The sequence below is a fragment of the Cheilinus undulatus genome, linkage group 3 (genome assembly GCF_018320785.1).
Source record: "Cheilinus undulatus linkage group 3, ASM1832078v1, whole genome shotgun sequence".
Lineage (NCBI taxonomy): Eukaryota > Metazoa > Chordata > Actinopteri > Labriformes > Labridae > Cheilinus > Cheilinus undulatus.
In genome coordinates, this window is record NC_054867.1 from 54,296,594 (window position 1) to 54,322,810 (window position 26,217).

Genomic DNA, 26,217 nt, shown 5'->3' on the forward strand with positions numbered 1-26,217 from the left:
GCCATTCCACTGAGAGCCCTGAGAAACCAGCGACTGGCAGAGAAACTCAGACAGAGCCCCGAGAAACCAGCGACTGGCAGAGAAACTCAGACAGAGCCCTGAGAAACCAGCGACTGAAAGATAAACTCGCAGAGAAACCAGGTCAGAATCTCAGAGAAACACCGACCACTGTTAGAAAACCTCAAGGAAATACTTGGAGAGAAACCAACAGAGAACACTGATAGAGAACCTCAGAGAGACACGGGTCGCCAACAGAGAACCTCTCGATCATCAGAGGAGCTCTGAGAGATGGAACTGAGCAGAACCATGCTGATCACGACTAAGGAGATTTGCTGATAAACCTGAATACCATCCTCATCAGTCCGTCTGGAAACTAAAAGCCCTCCAGGATCCATCATGGCCGACAGCAGCAGCCCCCCGCTGACGTCCTACATCATGGACGAGGAGACGCTGAAGAGGAAGCAGAAGGAGAAGCTGAAGAAGCTGATGGCTACAGGAGGAAACCCCAGACCTGCTCGCTCCCTGCTCTTCCTGACCCTGAGGAACCCCTTCAGGAAGGCCTGCATCAGCATCGTGGAGTGGAAGTATCCTCAGAGTCCATCTACAGTTATACATCTATGTATTTAAAACCTTTGATAGATCTATACATAGATCAGCTCTGAGTATCATTAGGGCACCCATGTCATGGAAGGAAACAAACAGGAAGTGAGTTATTTTTCCATACTAGGTGATTTAAACCAACATGTCAGAGGGGTTTCAGCCAATCAGCTCTTAATTAGCTCTTCTTACCGTCAACTTCTTACAGGTTAAAAGTCACAAAGAGATTTTGTGGTAAAAAGTAAAGGGTCAAAGTTTGGTGTGAATTCATGATTTTATGAAGGCAGATTCACTAAAAACAAAACACTTCAACCTCGACACAAACCCCAACAGGAAGTCAGACATTTTTATTTAATCTTCCAAATGATAAAGGGTCATTATTTCAACCACCTACTCTGAGAGACTTGACCTGGTCTTACCGGTGTTCTAGTCCAGTGGTTCTCAAATGGTTCTCAAAGAGGCAAGTCTAGATGTGCCGTGGGAACTTGTACAACCATACGTTGTAGCCTACTGTAACCAGGCCTGCCCACAGATCTGGGTGGAAAAACCCAAAGAATGGGCCCTCCCCAGTTGTGATTTATTGATGATGTCAGTCTATGTGAGTTGGATTAGCATTGGTGCTAGCATCCTGGCTAACAGTTACCTCATTTAGAAGTGAAAAGCATGGCAAGCTAATTTTGTGATGACTGGATTGGTTCTTTTGACAGCTAAAAGCATTTTGCTGCTTTTTTATGCTTTTTTTTTTACCATATTTGACCCAGTTTTGCTACTTTTTTTGAATGTTTTGCCACATTTAACCAATTTTTGCAACCTTTTTGGCCAATTTTGCTATTGTTTGTCCATTTTTTATTCTTCCTAATCACTTTTAACCCCTTTTTACCACCCTATTGTAACTTCAAACTTTTTTTTGCTACTTTTCTGCCACTTGTGGTCTATTTTGCCACCTTTTGGACACTTTCAACCCATTTATGCCACCTTTTCGCCAATGTTCACCCACTTTTGCCCTTGCCTTCACACACTTTTCTGCCCAATTTTGTCCTTTTTTAAAAAATCACTTTTAACCCATTTTTACCCCCTTTTACAACATTTAACCCTTTAAAGCCACTTGTAATCACTTTTTGCCACTATTTTGAAACTTTCAACAAGTTTCTGCCAATTTTAACCCATTGTTTGGCCACTTTTTTTTTTTCTTTTTACCAATTTTTGCCCACTTTTGCCCAATTTTACCATCTCCATGATCCCCCAGTTGGCTGGGCCCTGAAAGCTCTCCCCTTATAGGCCACCTTGACTGTAACATTTTTTAAATAGTCTATTTTGTATCGATTTAAATATGGCGTACCTTGACATTTTGCCTTAACCTTAGGTGTGCCCTGGGCGAAAAAAGTTTGAAAACCACTGTTCTAGTCTACTTACCTGTATTAGCCTTTAGCGCTTCCATGCTAGCCATGCTACTTTCCTATTACTCCTGTTCAGACCTTTTGAAATCATCATCCTGTTAGCCATCTTTGCTAACTGTGTTGCTCTGGCTGTTTATCTACCGATGCCTGAAGAAGACAGCAACAACACCAACAGTAACCTGGTCTGTCTGTCCGTCTGTATGTCTGTGTGTCTGTATGTCTGTGTGTCTGTGTGTCTGTATGTCTGTGTGTCTGTATGTCTGTGTGTCTGTGTGTCTGTATGTCTGTGTGTCTGTGTGTCTGTATGTCTGTGTGTCTGTATGTCTGTATGTCTGTGTGTCTGTCCATCTGTATGTCTGTGTGTCTGTGTGTCTGTATGTCTGTGTGTCTGTATGTCTGTATGTCTGTGTGTCTGTATGTCTGTGTGTCTGTATGTCTGTGTGTCTGTATGTCTGTATGTCTGTGTGTCTGTCCATCTGTATGTCTGTGTGTCTGTATGTCTGTATGTCTGTGTGTCTGTATGTCTGTGTGTCTGTATGTCTGTATGTCTGTCCGTCTGTGTGTCTGTGTGTCTGTGTGTCTGTATGTCTGTGTGTCTGTGTGTCTGTGTGTCTGTATGTCTGTGTGTCTGTCCATCTGTATGTCTGTGTGTCTGTATGTCTGTGTGTCTGTATGTCTGTATGTCTGTGTGTCTGTATGTCTGTGTGTCTGTATGTCTGTCCATCTGTATGTCTGTGTGTCTGTATGTCTGTATGTCTGTGTGTCTGTCTCTTATATTATTTTCTTTTCATACTTTTAAACAAAGACAGATGTCAGCAGAGGAAGGCACGGTAAATCAGAAATGTAGCCTTATCAACCATTAATCTCTGTATAGACTCATTAGTTAACAGTGATGCTTTATTTCTGCGTAAAACCCCTGAATGTTAACATTTAACAGGAATTACGTCACCTTCTTTAGGTGATTGACTTTTTCACATTAAAAGCCTCCTGATTAAACTTCACTGTCCAATTATTAGCTGGTCTCTGAAGTCCAAGAGGCCTTATGTTGTGGAGTTAACTGAATTTAACAGAAGTTGAAGGTTTGGATGTTGACTTTATAATCTAACATGTTAACCCAGGTCTGGATCCTGATCATCAGTCTGTAACATTCGGTCCTGATGTCATTATCACATATTCTATTGCATCTCTATGTATTGTCATTATGATATAGTTTTGATGCGTATAATACATTTTCATATTTATTTTATAGTAAAATGATTTCATTTTTTCTATAAAAAAAAATGTAATGTAATTGTGATAATTATATCATGATTACATTACATACATGAAAACTACGTGTCATTTTTTCCATTATGACACAGTGACTGTTTAATAATTATGTTGTCACTGAACCATAATGGAACCGTTTCAATGTCATAATAACATTATTCTAATTCAACAGTCACTAATGACATTTAATGATATTAACATAGTAACAATGATCAGTAGAGGTGCTGGTGTCCTGGTGTTAGGATCCTCTGATTGTTCTGTTTTTACAGCATGTTTTCACTCTAAATGAGTAAACTTGTAACATGAAAGTGTGACAGAGATTAATAAAACATTTTAAAAATCCGTTTGTCTAATCTTGTTTTTTACTTAATTGTTATGGTGTTCTTTTAGTTCCCTCACTTATTAGAGCCTGAGTTAACCCACTGATGCTTTTTTAAATAAAGAATGATGAATGCTGATTTTGATGAATACTAGATTCTATAAAATCATCTTTCTGATTTTATAAATATCTTAATTCTCAGTAAACATGAACATATAACTCAATCAACTGAAATTATTCCTTTTATTCTCTTAATCATCATTTATATTTGAATTAAGAGACTGCATGTAAGATGGGGAAAGTCTAAGTGAATGAGTGCAACCAGCACATCAACGTATCCAAATACACTGTTTCAAACGGTCATGTTCCCTGGTGGGACTGAAGTCACCTAACTTTGCATGTAGTTCTCTAGGATTGGCTTAAGTTTTCTAGGACTGACTAAAGTTCTCTAGCTTTGACTGTAGTTTTGGGGATTCATTGTAGTTCTTCAGGACTGACTGTTGTTGTTGAGGATTGACTGTAGTTCTCTGGAATTGACTGTAGTTCACTAAAATGGACTGTAGTTCTCTGGGATTGACAGTAGTTCCAAAGAATTGGTTTCTGTTCCCCTAAACTGATGGTAATTCTCTGGGATTGGCTGTATGTCTGTTGGATTTACTGTAGTCCTCAGGGACTGACTGTAGTTCTCTGGGATTGACTGTAGTCCTCAGGGACTGACTGTAGTTCTCTGGGATTGACTGTAGTCCTCAGGGACTGACTGTAGTTCTCTGGGATTGACTGTAGTTCTCTGGGATTGACTGTAGTTCTCTGGGACTGACTGTAGTTCTCTGGGATTGACTGTAGTTCTCTGGGACTGACTGTAGTTCTCTGGGATTGACTGTAGTTCTCTGAGACTGACTGTAGTTCTCTGGGATTGACTGTAGTTCTCTGAGACTGACTGTAGTTCTCTGGGATTGACTGCAGTTCTCTGAGACTGACTGTAGTTCTCTGGGATTGACTGTAGTTCTCTGAGACTGACTGTAGTTCTCTGGGCCTGACTGTAGTTCTCTGGTATTGACTGTAGTTCTCTGGGATTGACTGTAGTTCTCTGGGATTGACTGTAGTTCTCTGGGATTGACTGTAGTTCTCTGGGATTGACTGCAGTTCTCTGGGATTGACTGTAGTTCTCTGGGACTGACTGTAGTTCTCTGGGATTGACTGTAGTTCTCTGGGACTGACTGTAGTTCCTGCGGTCTCTGTGTTTACTCTAATGTGTGTTTACTTGTTCTAACAGGAGAGTCTTGAGTACATCTTCCTCATCATCTTTTCCATCGAGTGTTTCCTGAAGATCGTTGCATACGGATTTCTGTTTCATGCAGATGCTTATCTGAGAAACTGCTGGAACATTCTGGACTTCGTTTGTGTCTCTGTGGGGTGAGTCCACTAAGACCCTCATTAGAGGTGATTTACTGAAACAGGGACAGGCAGAGAACCGGGTTTCTGATCCATCTTCACATGGAGGGAAGACTGAAACAGAGATCGGCAGTGTGAGGGTCAGTGTAGTGAAGCATAGCAAAGTTAAGAAATGTAATAACAAAATAAAAATGTTTATGTAGCTTGTTCAAGGCTCTGAGAGCGTTCCGAGTGCTTCGACCGCTTCGACTGGTGTCTGGCGTTCCCAGTAAGCTCCTTCTCTGATCATCCTCACATGTACCAGTTCACCTGTTCAGGTAAGTCTTCAGCAGTGTGTTTCTTCAGGTCTGCAGGTGGTGATGAACTCCATCCTCAAGTCCATGCTCCCACTGTTCCACATCACACTGCTGGTCCTCTTCATGGTCACCATCTACTCCATCATGGGCCTGGAGCTCTTCAAGTGCAAGATGCACAAGACATGCTACCACATAGGGACAGGTGAGCACACCTGAGGAGGTAAAAAACCACGACACAAGACATGCTACCACATAGGGACAGGTGAGCACACCTGAGGAGGTAAAAAACCACGACACAAGACATGCTACCACATAGGGACAGGTGAGCACACCTGAGGAGGTAAAAAACCACGACACAAAACATGCTACTACATAGGGACAGGTGAGCACACTTAGGCACACCTGGGCAGGTAAAATAACACACTACAAAAGACATGCTACCACATCGGGACAGGTGAGCACACCTGGGCAGGAGAAACAACACTACACAAGGTGTGTTACCACATATGGACAGGTGAGTGCAGCCGGGCTTACCTGGGCAGGTAAAAGAACAAACTACACAAGAGGTGTTACCACATCTGGACAGGTCAGGAGAGGTCACTACCTTATTAGTGGGTACAGAGAGTTTTAAGCATGAAAATTAACACATGAAAACGTGAAAAAATTCGACAGTGACTTTTGATGGTATCTAAAATAACGATGGTGTCAGATAAATGGAAAAATAGGACGCAATTGCAGAACCAGGTTTCTTAAAAAATAAAGTTATTCCAGAAGGATAACTAGCAACAAGCAATGTTTGGGAAAGGGATGAAAAAGAACCCAAGGCTAGTTGGTAGCAAACCAGAACTAAAAATCTCCCCAACTTATTCAATAGTCAGAAAAGAGAACAAAACTACTTGGTCACAATCAGGAGCAATCAGCTCACACACACCTGGCACTGCAAGGGTTGATCACACCCAGTGAGTGCCCTGTGTGATCTCCCTCACAGACAGTGATGATCCTTAGTCATACTTTTCGCTTTAAGAGAAAGAGCAATGTTGAAATTGCACCAAAGTTTTTGTTAACATTTGGGAAAGTGGTTGGAATAAGGGCAATTCTTTGATTTAGTCTTAAAATTTATCAAATTTTGTGTTTCTTTTTTTGCCCAGAAATAACTGAGAAGCCTTCTGTTTTGAATTGAGTTTATGATTTTTTTTTTATTGTTATTATTTTTACATTTTATATGTGTACCATATATATATTATTTTTAATTATATTTAACATTTTATCAAATATTATCACCAGAGTGAAAGACAAGCTGTCTGTTTTATTTTTATTATTCTTTTAATTATGTTTACACAGTGTTTTGATTATTCTTTGGATTATATTTACACATTGTTTAAATATTTTGGCAGATATAATCGCCACTGTGGAGAATGAGAAGCCGTCTGTCATATTTATATATTTTTAAAAATTGTATTTATATATTGTTTGAATATTTTGGCAGATATAATCGCCACAGTGGAGAATGAGAAGCCGTCTCTTATATTTATATATTTATGAAAATTGTATTTCTATATTGTTTGAATATTTTGGCAGATATAATCGCCACAGTGGAGAATGAGAAGCCGTCTCCGTGCGCTCAGGCAGGAAACGGTCGACGCTGTACGATTAACGGTACGGAGTGCAGGGCAGGTTGGCCCGGTCCAAACAACGGCATCACACACTTTGATAACCTGGGCTTCTCCATGCTGACGGTCTACCAGTGCATCACCACGCAGGGCTGGACCGACGTCCTCTACTGGGTGAGACACCACACTGCAGCTGAACACGGAGGGTTAAAGATGGAGGACGGTTTAACGACGATGATTCCTAATGTTCCAGTGTCTAAGATTTAAACACTTATACATAGATAATAACTCGTGTTTTTGTAGAACCACTGCTCCTAACCTGACTGTGTGGATGAGATAATAGAGATCTAAGTCTGTGTTTGTCTGGGTTTTGGGTTCATTACACACCTGTACAGGTGAACGACGCCATCGGTATGGAGTGGCCCTGGATCTATTTCACCACGCTCATCCTGGTCGGATCTTTCTTTGTCCTAAATCTGGTTCTGGGTGTTCTCAGTGGGTAGGAACGCTTCCATCTTTTTATTCTTTTATAGTTTTTTTTTTTTTTATTGGCATCATGTCTCTGTCGCTGACATGATCCTCATCTGTCAGCTGATTTGTTTTATATTTTATATTTTAGTTTTGGAATGCCGGCTGTTTTAGGATTGTGTCTTCTTTCCTGTCTGAGAAATCATGAACTGACTAACAATGTTTACATGGACGCAAAAATCTGAATAAAAGTCAGAGACAGTAGAAACTTATTATTTTAAGTTTGATTGTACATGTTGGAGTTTATAAAGTTGGTTAAATTAGATGTGTTTGTAATTTTATACATTATCCTTAACACTATTTTATTTCTGTAGGAAGTTGATGAAGGCACAGTTGGTTATTGATTATTTCATGTTATAAATAATTATTTATTGATTGGATTTGTTTGTTTATTAACAGCATAGGATTATTTATATTTGTTTCTATTCTGGTGGAGGGGGTCAATAGAGGCTAAGTTAAGGTTAATGTTATGAATCTAATTATATATTGGTTTTATTTTGTATTGTAGAGAGTTTACGAAGGAGCGTGAGAAGGCGAAGTCTCGTGGAGAGTTCCAGAAGCTGAGGGAGACTCAGCAGCTGGATGAAGATCTGAAGGGTTACATGGAGTGGATCACACAGGCCGAAGTGATCGACAACGACCAGGAAGGCCAGGGTGACTCACACTGACACTAACAAAGGGTTAATTTAAAGAAACGCAACCGTCTAAGTTCTGCCATCAACAACTGAAGCTTAGCCTTGGTTCATGCAGGAACAGGAAGTCAAACAGTCAGCTGTGATCAGCTGATTTCAATCATCAGTTATTTGGTAATTAATGGTTGAATGTATGACAAGAGTGTTCCTTACTGTACGGCGTTCAAATTAATGAAAAAACTAAAAACACTGTAGTATCAATGCAAGACCAGTAGGTGGCACTACTCTTCCTCCTACAGAGTGGTGAGGTGGAAACATCCAAAACTGTTCATGTAGACGGACAACGAGGTGTGGACATCGCTCAAAGGGAGCATAACCTAACAAGGAAGAAAATTTAGGAAATGTGGACAGGAAATAGTTTAGAGTTTACCTAGACCAGGGATGCCAGACTCAATCACAGCAGGGGCCGGATTCTGAATTTGGGTCCAACCTGAGGGTCTAACTGGGTCCAAATTTCCCTTTCCCTTTAACTGGTAACAACCTATAGGGGGCAAAAATGTAACATTGATATAAATGATTTTGAGATTTAAAAGAAAAAGTCAAAAATTAAAATCATGATTTTTTCACAGTTGAAGTACTGAATAAAATTCAAAACCATGAGTTTAAAATGTCACAAGATGAGAAAAAAGAATTAAATTTTGAATTGAAAAGGTCAGTATTTGGGATTAAAAGTTATAGTTAGTAGTTGAAACTGTCAAGATATAAGAAAAAAAATCTAAATCATGAGTTTGGAAAGGGAAAATATGAGATCAAATTCAAAATCAAGAGTTTAAAGAGTGTAAATATGAGATAATATTCAAAATCAAGAGTTTAGAAAGTGAAAAATGAGATCAAATTCAAAATCGTGTGTTTAAAAAGTGTAAATATGAGATAATATTCAAAATCAAGAGTTTAGAAGTGTAGATTTGGGATAAAATTCAAAATCAAGAGTCCTCAAGATCAAAATAAGAGATCAAATTAAAAATACTGAGTAACAAAGTCCAAAGATGAGATAAAAATGTAAGATTTTAAATAAAAAGGTTAAATTTTGGGATTACAATTCAAAGTTTGGCATTGAAAATGTCAAAATGTAAGATAAAATTCAAATTCATGAGTCTAAAACATCAAAATGTGACTCAAAAATTAAAATGGTGAATCTAAATGCAGAAAATCAAAGTCAAAACTATGATTTGAAAAGGTCAAAATGTGATATAAAAACTCAAAACCATAACTTTAAGTCATTCCTGTGAGATGCAAATTAGAAAATACAAAATGAAAACACAAATTTCTTTTCCCACATTCCTGAATTTTTAACCAGAATCTTTTTACTCTTTCTAATTCTTCTGACTGAAGGAGATTTTCAGTCATCCAGGTTAAGTTTACATTATTATACTGGGGGAAATCTGCAGACCTCATACTGGTGGGCCAGTTACGATAAAAATATGATATGATCTGGTGGGACGGGTACAACTGTACCATGGGCCGGATTTGGCCCCTGGGCCTTGAGTTTGACACCCCTGACCAAGACAGTCCAGCAGGGGTCAGTCATTTAAAACGACTACTGGACAAAACCTTTAGAAGAAAAACATGGTTAATTAGAGGGACTGTGACTTTTAAATAGTCATCAGAGATGACGAGCGAACACAGAAATAAAGACCACAGTCCTCAGGTGAAATGGTTGTCATCTGAACACATCTGTAGTTAGTTAAGATCTGCTGACTGGTGTCTTTGTGTTTGATTCCTCAGGGCTCCTGGACACAGAAAACGGCGGCTCTGAGACTGGAAGTGTCAGTAAGATGGACACCATGCAGCTCATTGTTCATTATTAGTAAGTGAATTTAACCTGACACGCCAGACGGCGTTTGGGAAAGGGCCGAGCCTTCGAAACAAAACTTTGAGGGTGATTGGATGAATGTTCTGTCCGTCACATCTTTACAGGCCAGTCAGAGCAACAAAACTTGTGACGTAGCCGCTACTGAGGAGTAAACTCCATAGAGAACTGCATAATGTGAACCATGGCGGCTGTAGACATGTCGGTACACGACGACACTGCTGTTCTTTGTTCTTCTTTTAACCAAGAAATGTCGTCAAGTTCTGATAAAACTGGCGCTTTAGCAGCATCCACGCTAAGCTGTTCCACCATAATTGCACCGGCCTCTTGTTGCTGCCTGTTTACGTCACGACTCCACCACGCCCAAAAGTACCGCCCCTCATCACTGATTGGTCCCATCATTTTCTAACCGGGCCCAAACGGTTCAGACGGGAGCTTTGCAAGATGGATTCGCCAGTGAGAAATACAGAAATCCATCAGCTTTGCAAGGTTAAAGTGAATTTAGATTCTTTAAACTGTAACAACCACTTTATTAGGTACACCTAACTTTTATTAACACAACACTGATGCATGTAGAGGTGGTGAAGACTATGAGCTGAAGGTAAGAGTCACTTCAGTTAGCTTTGTACCTTTTCTGATGCTGGCTGTGACCTCAGCACATCATCACCTCGTCTACATGCATAAATGTGATTGGCTGATCAGACATTTTTGTTACTTGGCAGGTTTAAATTCATTTATCATTAACTCACTGAGTGCCAGCCCTTTTAGAAAATGGAAAGTGGCTTGGGCCAGCGTTTTCGGCCATTTTGAGTCATCTTTCAAGACCCACAGAATATTTTGTACTATGACTCTGAAAACACCAAATAGCTCCAAAACACCACTTTTCTCTAGAAAGCTGAAAAAAACGCATTTTTGTGAAAGAGAGTCTGTCAAGCAAAACAGAGATTTGAATGTTATAATTTTGCCTTCAATGAAATAAAAGACATCTGAAAATTGTATTACAGATGTTATTTTATTGTAAAATAAATAAAATAAATAAAAATACAGCACAATACAACTGGACAGCCGCCACGGGACCTCCGATACGCCCACGTCCTCTCCTGCTTGCGTGTCCCCTGGCACTGCCTGTAAATTATAGAAGTAATATAATATATAATATGTTTTATACATGTAATATATTATCTATAATATAGAATTTTTTTGTTCTTACCTCTTTTTCTGCCAAGAGACGGTGTTGTAGAACTGCATGGGGCTTGCTCATCTCTCAAGTCTGCTTCTTAAATTGCATGGGTGTACGCATGAGTTATGGCTTTATTTGATAAATTTGTCTGAATAATCAGGGGGATCCTAACGTTAACTTACCTCCATCGCTCTGGGACGGAGAACAAGATCCGCTCCGCTCACTCGGCAGCCATTCCTCAGAGTCCGGGTCAGAAAAGTCCGTCTCTGAAGTGTCGTCGCTGTAAGCATCCAGCTGGCCAGTGGATGCCTTTTTCTCCGACACACGGGGGAGACCTCGCCGCATTCTTTAGCCTCTTGGCCAGCTGAGGCAGATGAATGAACGCGCTGATGCCTGGACTCGCTGTCGGTTTCAGTGACTTACCAATTTCTCATGCAAAAGTTTAAAGTTTCTTCCAGCGTCTGCTGGTGAAACTGGCCACTTGATCCCTCAGATTTTTGGGGGGCATTTTGTGCCGATACTGAATATTTTAGAACTTTTAGCTTAGATCACCTCCATCCCTGCGTCTCCTCTTCATGCTTTGATCTCAGTGGCTTTGAGCTACCGTCGTCTGTGTTCTGACTACGTATCCCAGAACCCCCAAAATTACTCACAGGGAGCGTGAGAGTGCCCCCTTGTGCCAGCAGCTGAAAAAACAGTTTGACGTATATATACGTCAATGGCAGTCAATGAGTTAAAAATAATAATAAGTTCTATTTGTTTAGTGACATAGTTTTCTTATTAATAAACAATTCTTAAATTAGTTAGAAAGTTAAACAGATCCTTCCTAAGGTCTGATAAAACTAGATTGTTTGATTGATCATTGGCGTACCAACTATTACGAACTATTGCGACTGTGTTAAATCACAGTCACATCTGAACAGGTAGACTACAGCTGTCAGAAAACAGGATTCCGCGTTTACATGGAACAGGATCCTGTTTTCTTTAGGAGTTCTCCAGGTGGCCAACCAGGTTTCTCAAACCAGGATACACAAAAAAAAAAAAAAAACCAGACAGATATCAGGCACCTTTATTACTTTCTTCTTCTTTGACTTTTTTGATGGTGGTTTCAGACTCACTACAGCCACCTCCTGGTGGTGTTAGGGTATTACACCAATACTCTGGTAAAAATCATAGTTATCTTAACTCAAGTTTATAAATGTCCTTCCTATTCCTGTGTTGTAAATTAATGACTGATTAGAAAGGTAATAATCCTCATCTTTATTTTAATGTTCTCTCAGTAAACTGGCTCGTAAGTGGAACCGCTGGCTACGACGCCGATGTCTGGTTTACGTGAAGTCCAGACTTTTCTACTGGTGGGTCATCATGCTCGTCTTCTTCAACACACTCGCCATCGCCACCGAGCATCACCAACAGACAGAGAGACTGACACGGTGGCAAGGTGAGAAAATCCTAGCAATCCTCTTTAGGTCAACATTATTTTACAACTCTAACTGCAAAAAAGTTGGGTCGCTGTGTGAAATGTAAATAAAAACAGGAGTCAAAGACTGTCAAATATTATAAACCCATATGTTATTCACATTAGAACATAAACAACATATCAGATGTTAAAGGGGCTCTATGCAAGATTTAGAAAAATATCAGTGTAGCAACACCGCCGACCATTAGGGGAACTACAACAACATTGTGTTGCTCGTCCACGACGGCGCGCTCCTTGTTCATGAACGAGCCTCCGGTTTATCAGCTGATACACACGCAGACCAAGGTGATTTACCAGCATCATGTATACAGAGGAGTTAAGTGAAGTAACACTTTAAAGTTCCACAAACTAAAAATGAAAATGAATAAAGTATATTTAAACCTCTAGTGCAGACACTGCACAAAATTAAATATTGATTCATATGGGGTGATTAAAAAAGGATGATATTTTTGTGACCATTTCTATGAATGAACAAGTTCGCTACTTAGTGCAGCATTGACCAATTTTATTGTCTTTTTACATGTGTAATGTGAAAAGGACGCATTTTTAGGCAGAAGCAACAGGGCAAACTTGCTTAGCTCTGATAATGGTGCCTCGACTGCGGATATCAGATAGTCCAGTGCCAGGAAGCAAGAAAAAGATGCAGTATTATCCGGAAAACACTAAATGAGCAACGTGACATTCTCATTGTTTGGATAGCATCTTCGTAAGCAAGCTAACATGATGTAGCATATGGTTTATACAACATAAAACACTACATTGTATTTCATGGTCCGGAGTGATGCCTTACCTTTTCTACGGCAATCTCTGGATCCGTATTTATTCAGAGCACTGAGCGAAGCTCCTTCCATTTCTCAAATGCTCCACTGAAATAGTCAAGGCCTTCCCTGACAGAGACGTTGTCTGGATGGGAGCATATGTCAGTCTTAAACCTCTCTTTGTTTCTCAGCATTAATAGTTCCTTTCCAGATGTTAGAGCTGCCCACGCCATAGGGACTAATGCAACCCCATACCATCAGAGATGCAGGCTTTAGACCTGAGCCAGGAGAACAAGCTGGATGCTCCCTCTCCTCTTTAGTCCACAGGACATGGTGTCTGTGGTTTCCTCTGACCACAGAACAGTTTTCCATGTTTCCTCAGTCCATGTTAAATGAGCTTTGGTCCAGAGAAGACAGCGGTGTTTCTGGTTTCTGTTCACATATGGCTTCTTCTCTCCATGATCCAGCTTTAACTGTCATTTGTGGATGGCACGGCCAACTGTATTGACAGACAGTGATTTCTGGAAGTGTTCCTGAGCCCATGCAGTGATTTTAGTACAGAATCATGCCTGTTCTTAATGCGGTGCCCCCTGGGGGCCCCTGAGGGCCCCTTCAGCCTTGTCCCTTGCTCACAGAGCTTTGACAATTGTTGACTCCTGTTCATTTTGATTTTACACAATGTCCCAGCTTTTTTGGGATTGTGTTTGTACATCCAAACCTTCACCTGTGTCTGTCCTCAGATAACGCCAACAAGCTCCTCCTGTCCATGTTTGCCTTGGAGATGCTGATGAAGATGTACGCTCTGGGTCTGCCCTCCTACTTCATGTCTCTCTTTAATCGATTCGATTGCTTCGTGGTCTCGACTGGGATCATGGAGCTGATCCTGGTCCACATGGGGGTCATGTCTGTGATGGGGATCTCCGTGCTGCGCTGCATCCGCCTGCTGCGCCTGCTCAAAGTCACACGGTCTGAACCTGTCCATTCACAACAGCAACACCTGATCAGCTGATTCTTGAGGCCTCTCTGATTGGTCAAAACTGAAGAGCAGACCCTGATTGGTCTTGTAGCTACAGTAACACCTGATGAGTATTATTTCCATAGTATTGAATAATCTCATGTTTATTGATGTGTTTGTAGGTACTGGACGTCTCTCAGTAATCTGGTGGCTTCTCTCCTGAACTCAGTCCGCTCCATCGCCTGTCTGCTGCTGCTCCTCTTCCTCTTCATCGTCATCTTCTCTCTGCTCGGGATGCAGGTGTTTGGAGGGAAGTTCAACTTTCCTGACCGGCCAAAACCACGGAGTACCTTCGACAGCTTCCCTCAAGCCCTCATTACAGTCTTCCAGGTAAAAACACCAATTAAGCCCTAATCACCGTCTTCAAGGTTGGAACACCACTAAAGCTCTCATCACAGTTTCAAGGTAAAAACACCAATTATGCCCTCATCCCCGTCTTCAAGGCAGGAACACCCATAAAGTCCTGAATACTGGTTCAAGGTAGGAACGCTAATAAAGCCCTCATCACTGTCTTTAAGATAGGAACACCAATTAAGCCCTAATACCCATCTTCAAGGTAGGAACAACACTAAAGCCCTCATCACAGTCTTCAAGGTCGGAATATCAATGAAGCCCAAGTCATTGTCTTCAAGGTAGAAACACCCATAAAGTTTTAAATACTGGTTCAAGGTAGGAACACCAACAAAGCCCTAACCCCTATCTTAAGGTAGGAACACTAATAAAGCCTTCATCACCATCTTAAAGGTAGGAACACTAATAAAGCCCTCATCACCGTCTTCAAGGTAGGAACACTAATAAAGCCTTCATCATCGTCTTCATGGTAGGAACACTAATAAAGCCTTCATCACTGTCTTCAAGGTAGGAACACTAATAAAGCCTTCATCACCGTCTTCATGGTAGGAACACTAATAAAGCCTTCATCGCCGTCTTCAAGGTAGGAACACTAATAAAGCCTTCATCACCGTCTTAAAGGTAGGAACACTAATAAAGCCCTCATCACCGTCTTCAAGGTAGGAACACTAATAAAGCCTTCATCATCGTCTTCATGGTAGGAACACTAATAAAGCCTTCATCGCCGTCTTCAAGGTAGGAACACTAATAAAGCCTTCATCACCGTCTTCAAGGTAGGAACATTAATAAAGCCTTCATCACCGTCTTAATGGTAGGAACACTAATAAAGCCTTCATCACCGTCTTCAAGGTAGGAACACTAATAAAGCCTTCATCACCGTCTTCAAGGTAGGAACACTAATAAAGCCTTCATCACCGTCTTCAAGGTAGGAACACTAATAAAGCCTTCATCACCGTCTTCAAGGTAGGAACACTAAGAAAGCCTTCATCACCGTCTTCAAGGTAGGAACACTAATAAAGCCTTCATCACCGTCTTAATGGTAGGAACACTAATAAAGCCTTCATCACTGTCTTCAAGGTAGGAACACTAATAAAGCCCTCATCACCGTCTTCAAGGTAGGAACACTAATAAAGCCTTCATCACCGTCTTCAAGGTAGGAACACTAAGAAAGCCTTCATCACCGTCTTCAAGGTAGGAACACTAATAAAGCCTTCATCACCGTCTTCATGGTAGGAACACTAATAAAGCCCTCATCACTGACTTTAAGGTCAGAACACCAATTCATTTCTAATTACCATCTTCAAGGTAAGAACAGCAGCTTCTCTGCAGGCACCTGGGGCACCTTCCCAGGCCTGATCCAGCTCATCACATACTGGGTGCCCAGCAATGGGCTGGTCCAGGCAGTGGGGGGCAGGTGTGGGTTCTCTTTGGGTACTCTGAATTCTTAGGCTAATTTGCTGACTCTATATTGCTCATAGGTGTGAGTGTGTCTGGTTGTTTATCTCTTTAAGTCAGCCCTGTGATTGGCTGACAGCTGGTCAGTGTGTCTCCCAATGACAGTTGGGATTATCTTCAGCCCTCCGTGACCCTGAGTGGTATCAGTTGAATATAGATGACTGGATGAATGTAAAGATGGCTGTAATGATGGCATTGACGATTTGAAAGATTGTGACTCTGATCTAATGCTCAACGATGTTTTTCAGATCCTGACGGGTGAGGACTGGAACGCCGTCATGTACGATGGTATCATGGCTCACGGTGGACCGAGCATGCCCGGCATCCTGGTCAGCATCTACTTCATCATCCTGTTTGTCTGCGGCAACTGTATCCTCTCACTGGCAGTATAGATCTATGACCTGTCTATATTCAGTCACATAGAGATAGAGTATATAGATGTGATCTTTAACTCTAGTGTTCAGTCATCCTCCTGAATGTGTTTCTGGCCATCGCCGTTGATAATCTGGCTGAAGCTGAGTCTCTGACGTTGGCTCAGAAAGAGAAAGCTGAGGAGAAGAAACGCAAGAAAGCTCTCAGGTTACCGTCTTCTTTTTCTTCTTCTTAACTTTAAAATAAGAGATCCTATCAACTTCCAGTGTGATGGTTGTTGTCGCCCTGGCAATGGCTCTTTTGCACTCCTGGGGCTCTTTGGTTTGTGCTGTTGGAGGGTTTTCAGTGTCTTCATCTGTGATTTCAGCTTTGCACCATAAAGTTAGCTTTAAGACTCTTCTAAAAAGCTCAGCTACCCACTGTTATTAATAACAAAAGTTCAAGTGAAGAGCATTTCATTATTGTAAAATAGATAAGCCTGCTTCCTGTTTAACAATCACAATGACTTCTGTTGATTGCCTAAATTTCCTCTCTGTGTCGATCATAGAGCCAACATGCCTGAAAAAACCTCAGAGGAGAAAGCTAACCTAGCTAAGAAGTTAGCCGAGCAGAGAGCTAAAGGAGTGGAGGGAATACCGACGACTGCCAAGGTGAGGCGCTACAAAGCCTTAAATGAAATAAGGTCCTTACTAAATATCCATCCATCCATTTCCTATACCCCTTATCCCGTTCCAGGTCACGGGGGGGGCAGGGTACACCCTGGACTGGTCGTCAGTCAGTCATATAGAGACAGACAACCAGGCACGCTCACATTCACACCTACAGGCAATTTAGAGTGATCACTTAACCTAATGAGCATGTTTTTGATGGTGGGAGGAAGCCAGAGAACCCACACATGCACGGGGAGAACTAAATATCTAATACTAAATATCTTTAACCCTTTAATCACATATATTTAACAGCTGTTTATTCTCTGATCTTCAGCTGAAAATTGACGAGTTTGAGTCCAACGTTAACGAGATCAAGGATCCATTTCCTCCAGCTGACTTTCCTGGTAAATCCTTATCCAATCAATCACTCTGATCTCAGTGACAGATTCATTGACTGAATAATTGATCAATCCCTGTTGTTCTGATCAGGTGATGATGAGGAGGAGGACCCTGAGATCCCAGAGAGTCCCCGTCCTCGTCCCATGGCCGACCTGCAGTTGAAGGAGGAGGCCGTTCCAATGCCTGAGGCCAGCTCGTTTTTTATCTTTGGACCACAGAACAAGTAAGAAAATGCTGATACATAATCATCTGACCAATATGATCAAATGCTAAATATTATCTCGTATTTAACCCTTCATGGTCAGACCAAATCACACCAAATCAATCTGGTGTTTAATTCCTCAGGTTCAGGAAGCTTTGCCATCGGATCATCAATGCCACCACCTTCACCAACATCATCCTCCTCTTCATCCTCCTGTCCTCCATCTCTCTGGCTGCTGAGGACCCCATCGACCCAATGTCCTTCAGGAACAAGGTGACCCACCAGCCACCAACCTTTACATTTACACAAGTTTGTTGGACAGTTGATTTCTTAGTTGGTTGTCTGATATGTGAGTTGATTTGTTGGTTAACAGGATGGATGGTTGATTAGATCATTGGTTTGTTTGAGTGGTTGGTTGGTTGGTTGGTTGGTTGGTTGGTTGGTTGATTTTATTTGGTTCATTGGTTGATTTTATTTGGTTCATTGGTTGATATGTTGGTTGGTAGGACTGTTGGCTGTTTGGTTGGTTGGTTGGTTGGTTGGTTGGTTGGTTGGTTGATTTTATTTGGTTCATTGGTTGATATGTTGGTTGGTAGGATTGTTGGTTGTTGTTTGATTGGCTGTTTGGTTGGTTGGTTGGTTGGTTGGTTGGTTGGTTGGTTGGTTGGTTTTATTTGGTTCACTGGTTGATATGTTGGTTGGTAGGATTGTTGGTTGTTGTTTGATTGGCTGTTTGGTTGGTTGACTGGCTGGTTGGTTGGTTCGTTGGTTGATTTTATTTGGTTCATTGGTTGATATGTTGGTTGGTAGGACTGTTGGCTGTTTGGTTGGTTGGTTGGTTGGTTGGTTGGTTGATTTTATTTGGTTCATTGGTTGATATGTTGGTTGGTAGGACTGTTGGCTGTTTGATTGGTTGGTTGGTTGGTTGGTTGGTTGATTTTATTTGGTTCATTGGTTGATATGTTGGTTGGTAGGATTGTTGGTTGTTGTTTGATTGGTTGATTGATTGGTTGAGTGGTTGGTTGCTTGATTGGTTGGTTGATTAATTTTTTGGTTTGGTGGTTGATATGTTGGTTGCTTTGTTGGTTGTTTGATTTATTGGACAGTTACTTGGTTGATTGTTTGGTTGGATGGTTGAATGTTTTGTTAATTTTTTGTTTGGTAAGTTATTTGTTTGGTTGGTTGGTTGTCTGATTGGCTGATTGACCAGTTTGATTTTTTGGTTGTTTATTGTTCAGTGGGTTAGACAGTTGTTTGTTTGTTGATTGACTGGTATATTAGTTTGATGATTGTTTGATTTGTTGGACAGTTACTTGGTTGATTGTTTGGTTGGATGGTTGAATGTTTTGTTGATTAATTGGTTGGTTGGTTGGATGGTTGATTGGTTGTTTGTTGGCCAATTGGTTAGACAGTTGATTGGTTGGTTTGTTGAACAGCTGAATGGTTAGTTTTGTTTTTTGTTTTGTGTTTCTTTTTTTTTTTTTTTTTTTGGTTGAACTTAATGGTTTGTTGAATGTTGGTCGGTTGGTTCATAGTTTGATTGGTTGGACATTTAGTTGGTTGATTGTTTGGTTTGGGCAGTTGGTCGGATTGTTGAACAGCTGAATGGTGAGTTTGCTGATTGGTTGGTTGGTTCGGTGAACAGTTGAATGGTTTGTTGATTTGTTAGCTGGTGGTTGCATTGTTGTTCTGGTTTGTTGGTTGGTTGGTCAGTTGATTAGCTGATAATTGATATGATAAATTTGTTGTATAACGGTAATTATCACAGATTGTTTTTTTTGTTTGTTTGTTTGTTTGTTTTTGCTTGGTGTTTATTTCCAGGTGTTGGCGTATGCTGATATCGTCTTTACTTCAGTGTTCACAGCTGAGATTGTTCTAAAGGTGAACATTTTTTTCAGAATTCATGTTTTTATCTTCTTTTTATAAAACACAAACAAAAGTGAAACAGTTCTGCATTGACAAGTTTATCACCATGTTTCCTTCCTGCCTGTTGTCTTTGAAATATCAAGAACATTTTCAAACATAAAACATTTTAATTAAACTGTTACAGATAACGACTAAACAACAGACAGCTAAAATAATAAGAACAATGACAAGAAGTGAAAAAAAAAAAAAAATATATATATATATATATAAAAAACGTAAATGCTGTACAGATGTGTCTATGATGTTTGCTGATGATGTCTGTGTTTAGATGACCACGTACGGAGCAATCCTCCATAAAGGATCCTTCTGCAGAAACTCCTTCAACATCCTGGACCTGCTGGTGGTCAGCGTGTCCCTGCTGTCTATGGGCATGGAGTCAGTATGAATATTTATTATGACTGTTATCATGATTATTATGATTATTATTATTATTATTATTATTGTTATTATTATTACTGAATTGAAATTTATCAAAAAAATTACAATTACTGTTGTTATTACTGGCATCAATCTAATTTGTTTCTAATTGACTGAATGTCTTCAAAGATTTTTGAAGTTTCTGGCTGAATTCCTGAATTAAGAACCATAACACAGAGAAAAAAAATTGCTGTGGTCTCTTTGTGGTCAGGTCCAGTGCGATCTCTGTGGTGAAGATTCTCAGAGTGCTGAGGGTCCTGAGGCCCCTGAGGGCCATCAACAGAGCCAAGGGACTGAAGGTGAGAGACGCTTTTGGCCGTGTTTCAATAGTTTTGGCGTGCTGTCAGACCGTGAGGTTCAGAGAGGTTTGGGGGAATGCCAGTCTACATTCTGGTCTCTATGAGGACATGGACGAATCTGGAGTCTGGATTATCCTCCTGTTTGTTTATGGAGAGACAGGAATTTGACCAATCAGGCCCTCAGCTTTCATTCCCTTTAAGAACAGGGTGTTCATGTCAGCTGACGGTGTAGTTTTAGATTTTTTTCTTCTCTGAACACAAACAGGAGTCTGTCTGAGAGCTGCTGATGGAGAGTCGAGATTTTTATTCAATCAAACGCTCTAAATCTTCATTTCTGTCTGTTAAAACCTGATAAGAAACGCTCTGATATCAAACCACGGAGATGGCGTGCTGTCAGGTTGTTGATATTTCACTGTCATATGGTCATCAGAACATGTCTAACCCCATTTCAGAGATGGTTCCTTCAAAATTTTATTTAGTTTCAAACCATCTGAGAGTAAAAATGACAACTACGTCAGTTGGAAACTGGACAGACAGACACACTGACCACGCTTGAGCTGACCGCCATCACACTTTAAACTGAACGTCCCGTACCGCCCGGTCAGTGAGCTCCTGTTTCTGACTCTGGTGTCTTTTTTTGCAGCACGTGGTTCAGTGTGTGTTCGTGGCGGTGAAGACCATCGGAAACATCGTTCTGGTCACCATGCTGCTGGACTTCATGTTCGCCTGTATCGGAGTTCAGCTCTTCAAGGTGAGAGGCTAAAAAGTTAAAAATGTAATAATAATGATAATAATAATGATAATTATTACCATTATTATATTGCTATTATTATTATTGTTATTGTTGTTGTTGTTATTAGCATTATTATTATATTAATAACAGTAATAATTATAATAAATAAGAATATAATCAGTAATGATATTAACAATATTATTTTTTTTTTGCTTACATTTTATAATGGTTTTGTTCATACTGTGAAAATGTCTCTGTTTTCTACGTATTTTTATTTATTTATTTATTTTTTCTTAAAGGGGAAGTTTTACTCGTGCACAGATCCTGACCAGATGACTGAGGAGACTTGCAGGTAAATTATACACAGGTCAATAATGCCACATTTTAATCTGACCCTAACTCACCTGTCCCCGCCCCCATCACCTCTCCATCAGAGGCTGGTTCATCAGGTACCAGGAGGGGGCGCTGCATGAGATGGAGCTCCATCAGAGACGCTGGACCAACTCTGAGCTCAACTTTGACAACATCCTCAATGGCATGCTTGCTCTCTTCACAGTCTCCACCTTTGAGGGCTGGCCCAGGTAAGGAGGCACACCTGAGCATAAACCCTTACCTAGAGAACGCCTAAGACATACCTCTCTATTACCTGCTCCGTGTTGGTCCCAGACTCCTGTGTACCCCCTAATCTAATCTGCTCTGTGTTGGTCCCAGAATCCTGTATAAAGCCATCGACTCCAACATGGAGGACCAGGGTCCGGTCTATAACAACCGCGTGGCCATCTCCATCTTCTTCATCATCTACCTCATCCTTATCGCCTTCTTTATGATGAACATCTTCGTCGGCTTCGTCATCGTCACCTTCCAGGAGCAAGGAGAGCAGGAGTACAAGAACTGTGAGCTGGACAAGAACCAGGTGAGACAAGAACCAGATGACTTTAGAACCAGATAATACAATAACAGGTGAGACAGGAACCAGATGAGACAAGAACCACATAACACTAGAACCAGATAATACAATAACAGGTGAGACAGGAACCAGATGAGACAAGAACCACATAACACTAGAACCAGATAATACAATAACAGGTGAGACAGGAACCAGATGAGACAAGAACCACATAACACTAGAACCAGATAATACAATAACAGGTGAGACAGGAACCAGATGACTCTAGAACCAGATAATACAATAACAGGTGAGACAAGAGTCAGACTGGACAAGAGCCAGGTAATTCACTAATGCTCTAACTCTCATCCGTGTTAAAGGACTCTGTTCTCGTTTGTTTCCCTCCCAGCGTCAGTGTGTCCAGTACGCCCTGAAGGCTCGCCCCCTCAGGTGTTACATCCCAAAGAATCCGTACCAGTACCAGGTGTGGTACATCGTCACTTCCTGTTACTTTGAGTACCTGATGTTCCTGCTCATCATGCTCAACACCATGTGTCTGGGGATGCAGGTACACACAACACACACTTATGAGCACATATACACAACTAATACACCATACTATACAACAAATACACAACTAGTACACTTTACTATACAACAAATACACAACAAATACACTTTACTATACAACAAATACACAACTAATACACTTTACTATACAACAAATACACAACTAATACACTTTACTATACAACAAATACACAACTAATACACTTTACTATACAACAAATACACAACTAATACACTTTACTATACAACAAATACACTAATACACTTTACTATACAACAAATACACAACTAATACACTTTACTATACAACAAATACACAACTAATACACTTTACTATACAACAAATACACAACTAATACACTTTACTATACAACAAATACACAACTAATACACTTTACTATACAACAAATACACAACAAATACACTTTACTATACAACAAATACACAACTAATAAGCCATACTTTAAAACAAAATACACAATAATACACCTTACAATACAACAAGTACACACTTAACAACACGTGTCTGGGGATGCAAGTATTCACACAAAAACCCTAAATATACAGCCATATTCATTTAGTTATTGAGTATTCATGTGAATTTTCTATTAATGTATTTCTGATTATTGTGTTTTTACCTGTTTCAGCACTGTAACAAGTCAGATCATGTGACTCACCTGTCGGACATGTTGAATGTGATCTTCACCGTCCTCTTCACGGTGGAGATGATCCTTAAACTCATGGCCTTCAAGGCAAAGGTCAATGTCTAAAGATTATTATTAATATCTCTGTATATAAATCAGCTCTCCTCTATTAGATTTATGAATTATTACTGTGAACACACCTGGTCTGAGTGGCAGGTGAAACTGGAAAGATTCAGATTGAATTCCGTCACTGTCCTGATGAAGAGTTGACTCTGTTTGATTTTAAAAAACAGAAATTTTCAAACATACATGTATCAATAAACCCAAACCTGGTGTTCTGTGTTTCAGGGTTACTTTGGAGACCCGTGGAACGTGTTTGACTTCGTCATCGTCATCGGCAGCGTGGTGGACGTCATCCTGAGTGAGATCGATGTGAGGAACAACACTTACTCTGACCGAGCTTGAAGAACTTAGAAATCTCTACTTATTCAAAGTTTCTGTGGCCAGACAGCTGCGGATTTATCATTTTTAATGTTCATGAAGCATGCCAAGAACAGCTCTGAGCTGCAGCAGATGAATATATCCATGACTATTTAATCTTTAGTAGTCTTCATATATCATTAAAGATTTAGGGTTTAGAGGGTTAAGGGGCTAAATCCAAAGTCAGAAAAAATAACATTATCTTTATTATTTTCCTATGAAATACAGTCTGATTGAGAAGTGGTTTTAAATTTTATTCTGCCTCAATGTACCTGATGTTTGTTTGTTTAGTTTTTTATTTGGTTCTTTAAGTTTTTTCTGACGTCACTTCCTGTATGTGACTCCTCCTGTAGGCAGCTCTGGCGTCCTCTGGTGGACTTTACTGTCTTCATGGCTGTGCTGTAACTATCACCTGACTGTCACATGATGCATGTCCGTCACATGATAAATGTCCATCACATGATGCATGGTGGTCATATGATGCATGGTCGTCACATGAGGCATGGTGGTCACATGACACATGTCCATCACATGACGTATGTCCATCACATGATGCATGTCCATCACATATTGCATGGTTGTCACATGATGCATGGTGGTCACGTGATGCACGGTGGTCACATGAAGCATGTCCATCACATGACATGTCCATCACATGATGCATGGTAGTCACATGATGTTTGTCCGTCACATGACGCACGTCCATCACATTATGCATGGTGGTCACATGACGTATGTCCTTCACATGATGCATGTTCGTCACATGATGTATGTCCGTCACATGACGCACGTCCATCACATGATGCATGGTGGTCACATGACATATGTCCTTCACATGATGCATGGTGGTCACATGACGTATGTCCTTCACATGAAGCATGTCCTTCACATGATGCATGGTGGTCACATGACGTATGTCCTTCACATGAAGCATGTCCATCACATGATGCATGGTAGTCACATGACGCATGTCCATCATATGATACATGGTCATCACACACTGCATGGTTGTCACATGATGCATGTTCATCACATGATGCATCATGGTAGTCACACGATGCATGTTCGTCACATGGTGCATGGTCGTCACATGATGCATGGTCGTCACATAATGCATCATGATTGTCACACGATGCATGTTTGTCATATGATGCACCATGGAAGTCACATGATGCATGTTCTTCACACGATGCTTGGTTGTCACATGATGCATGGTGGTCACATGATGCATGGACATCACATGATGCATGTCCATCACATGATGGATCATGGTTGTCACATGATGCATGGTCATCACATGATGCATGGTCTCACATGAGGCATGGTGGTCACATGAAGCATGTCCATCACATGATGCATGGTGGTCACATGACGTATGTCCTTCACATGATGCATGTTCGTCACATGATGCATGGTGGTCATATGGTGCGTGGTCGTCACATGAAGCATGGTGGTCACATGACGCATGTCCGTCAAATCATGCATGGTCGTCACACACTGCATGGTTGTCACATGATGCATGGTTGTCACATGATGCATGGTCGTCACATGATGCATCATGGTAGTCACACGATGCATGTTTGTCACATGGTGCATGGTCGTCACATGATGCATGGTCGTCACATGATGCATCATGGTTGTCACACGATGTATGTTTGTCATATGATGCGTCAGGGTAGTCACATGATGTATGTTCTTCACATGATGCATGGTTGTCACATGATACATGGAAGTCACATGATGCATGGTGGTCACATGATGCATGGACGTCACATGATGCATGTCCATCACATGATGCATCATGGTCGTCACACGATCCATGTTCATCACACGACGCATGGTTGTCATGATGCATGTTGTTCACACATTGAAGACTCTCTAACTTCTCAGGCTTTCTTACTTTTTTATTATTATCTATTCTCATTACGGACCAGCTAGAAAAAGCTGGATGGCGTTAACCAAACAAACTATTATGCTGACGTCATCATTAACACCAGCTCCTATCTAAAACAAACTGGTTTCTCTCTGCAGGCTGTGGACCCCATGCAGGCCATCGCTGTAAGTTTAACTTCATTGGAAATGATCATCAATAATCACTTTATCAATAATCAGTGGCATCTAACCCAGCCTGTGTTAAGTCCTCAGAGAACATGAGCGTGTCTGTGACGTTCTTCAGGCTGTTCCGTGTGATGAGATTGGTGAAACTATTGAATCGATCTGAAGGGATCCGGAATCTTCTGTGGACCTTCATCAAGTCTCTGCAGGTTTTTATCTTTATAATAAAAATGATAATTATAATAATATCAGTGATGGTATCTGTGAGCTCTGTCTCTATCCCTCACTCTTTCTCTGCTTCAGGCTCTTCCCTATGTGGCCCTCCTCATCCTTATGTTGTTCTTCATCTTTGCTGTGGTTGGGATGCAGGTACACACTTCAAACCAGCAGCAGAGCATCATTAAATTTGTGTCTCTTTTCTGAACTGAAACTCTT

At 40.8% G+C, this 26,217-nt stretch overlaps 1 protein-coding gene across 1 annotated transcript in view; it reads left to right on the forward strand.

Moving 5' to 3' along the window:
* Positions 1–396: 396 nt before the first annotated feature.
* The window catches only part of LOC121507344 (dihydropyridine-sensitive L-type skeletal muscle calcium channel subunit alpha-1-like), a 32,149-nt gene continuing 6,328 nt past the window's right edge, over positions 397–26,217 (forward strand). Inside the window, exons 1-32 of the mRNA XM_041783627.1 lie at positions 397–584; positions 2,071–2,176; positions 4,856–4,995; positions 5,178–5,242; positions 5,320–5,472; positions 6,849–7,054; positions 7,276–7,379; positions 7,917–8,062; positions 9,826–9,907; positions 12,371–12,531; positions 14,069–14,294; positions 14,466–14,673; positions 16,398–16,518; positions 16,614–16,728; positions 17,069–17,171; positions 17,506–17,575; positions 17,661–17,793; positions 17,916–18,045; positions 19,594–19,653; positions 19,967–20,073; positions 20,327–20,414; positions 21,058–21,165; positions 21,447–21,499; positions 21,582–21,728; positions 21,859–22,060; positions 22,443–22,601; positions 23,251–23,361; positions 23,596–23,679; positions 24,081–24,128; positions 25,759–25,785; positions 25,866–25,991; positions 26,086–26,151. Coding sequence (XP_041639561.1) covers positions 397–584; positions 2,071–2,176; positions 4,856–4,995; positions 5,178–5,242; positions 5,320–5,472; positions 6,849–7,054; positions 7,276–7,379; positions 7,917–8,062; positions 9,826–9,907; positions 12,371–12,531; positions 14,069–14,294; positions 14,466–14,673; positions 16,398–16,518; positions 16,614–16,728; positions 17,069–17,171; positions 17,506–17,575; positions 17,661–17,793; positions 17,916–18,045; positions 19,594–19,653; positions 19,967–20,073; positions 20,327–20,414; positions 21,058–21,165; positions 21,447–21,499; positions 21,582–21,728; positions 21,859–22,060; positions 22,443–22,601; positions 23,251–23,361; positions 23,596–23,679; positions 24,081–24,128; positions 25,759–25,785; positions 25,866–25,991; positions 26,086–26,151 — 3,843 coding nt within the window. The remainder of the gene's footprint in view (positions 585–2,070; positions 2,177–4,855; positions 4,996–5,177; positions 5,243–5,319; positions 5,473–6,848; positions 7,055–7,275; positions 7,380–7,916; positions 8,063–9,825; positions 9,908–12,370; positions 12,532–14,068; positions 14,295–14,465; positions 14,674–16,397; positions 16,519–16,613; positions 16,729–17,068; positions 17,172–17,505; positions 17,576–17,660; positions 17,794–17,915; positions 18,046–19,593; positions 19,654–19,966; positions 20,074–20,326; positions 20,415–21,057; positions 21,166–21,446; positions 21,500–21,581; positions 21,729–21,858; positions 22,061–22,442; positions 22,602–23,250; positions 23,362–23,595; positions 23,680–24,080; positions 24,129–25,758; positions 25,786–25,865; positions 25,992–26,085; positions 26,152–26,217) is intronic.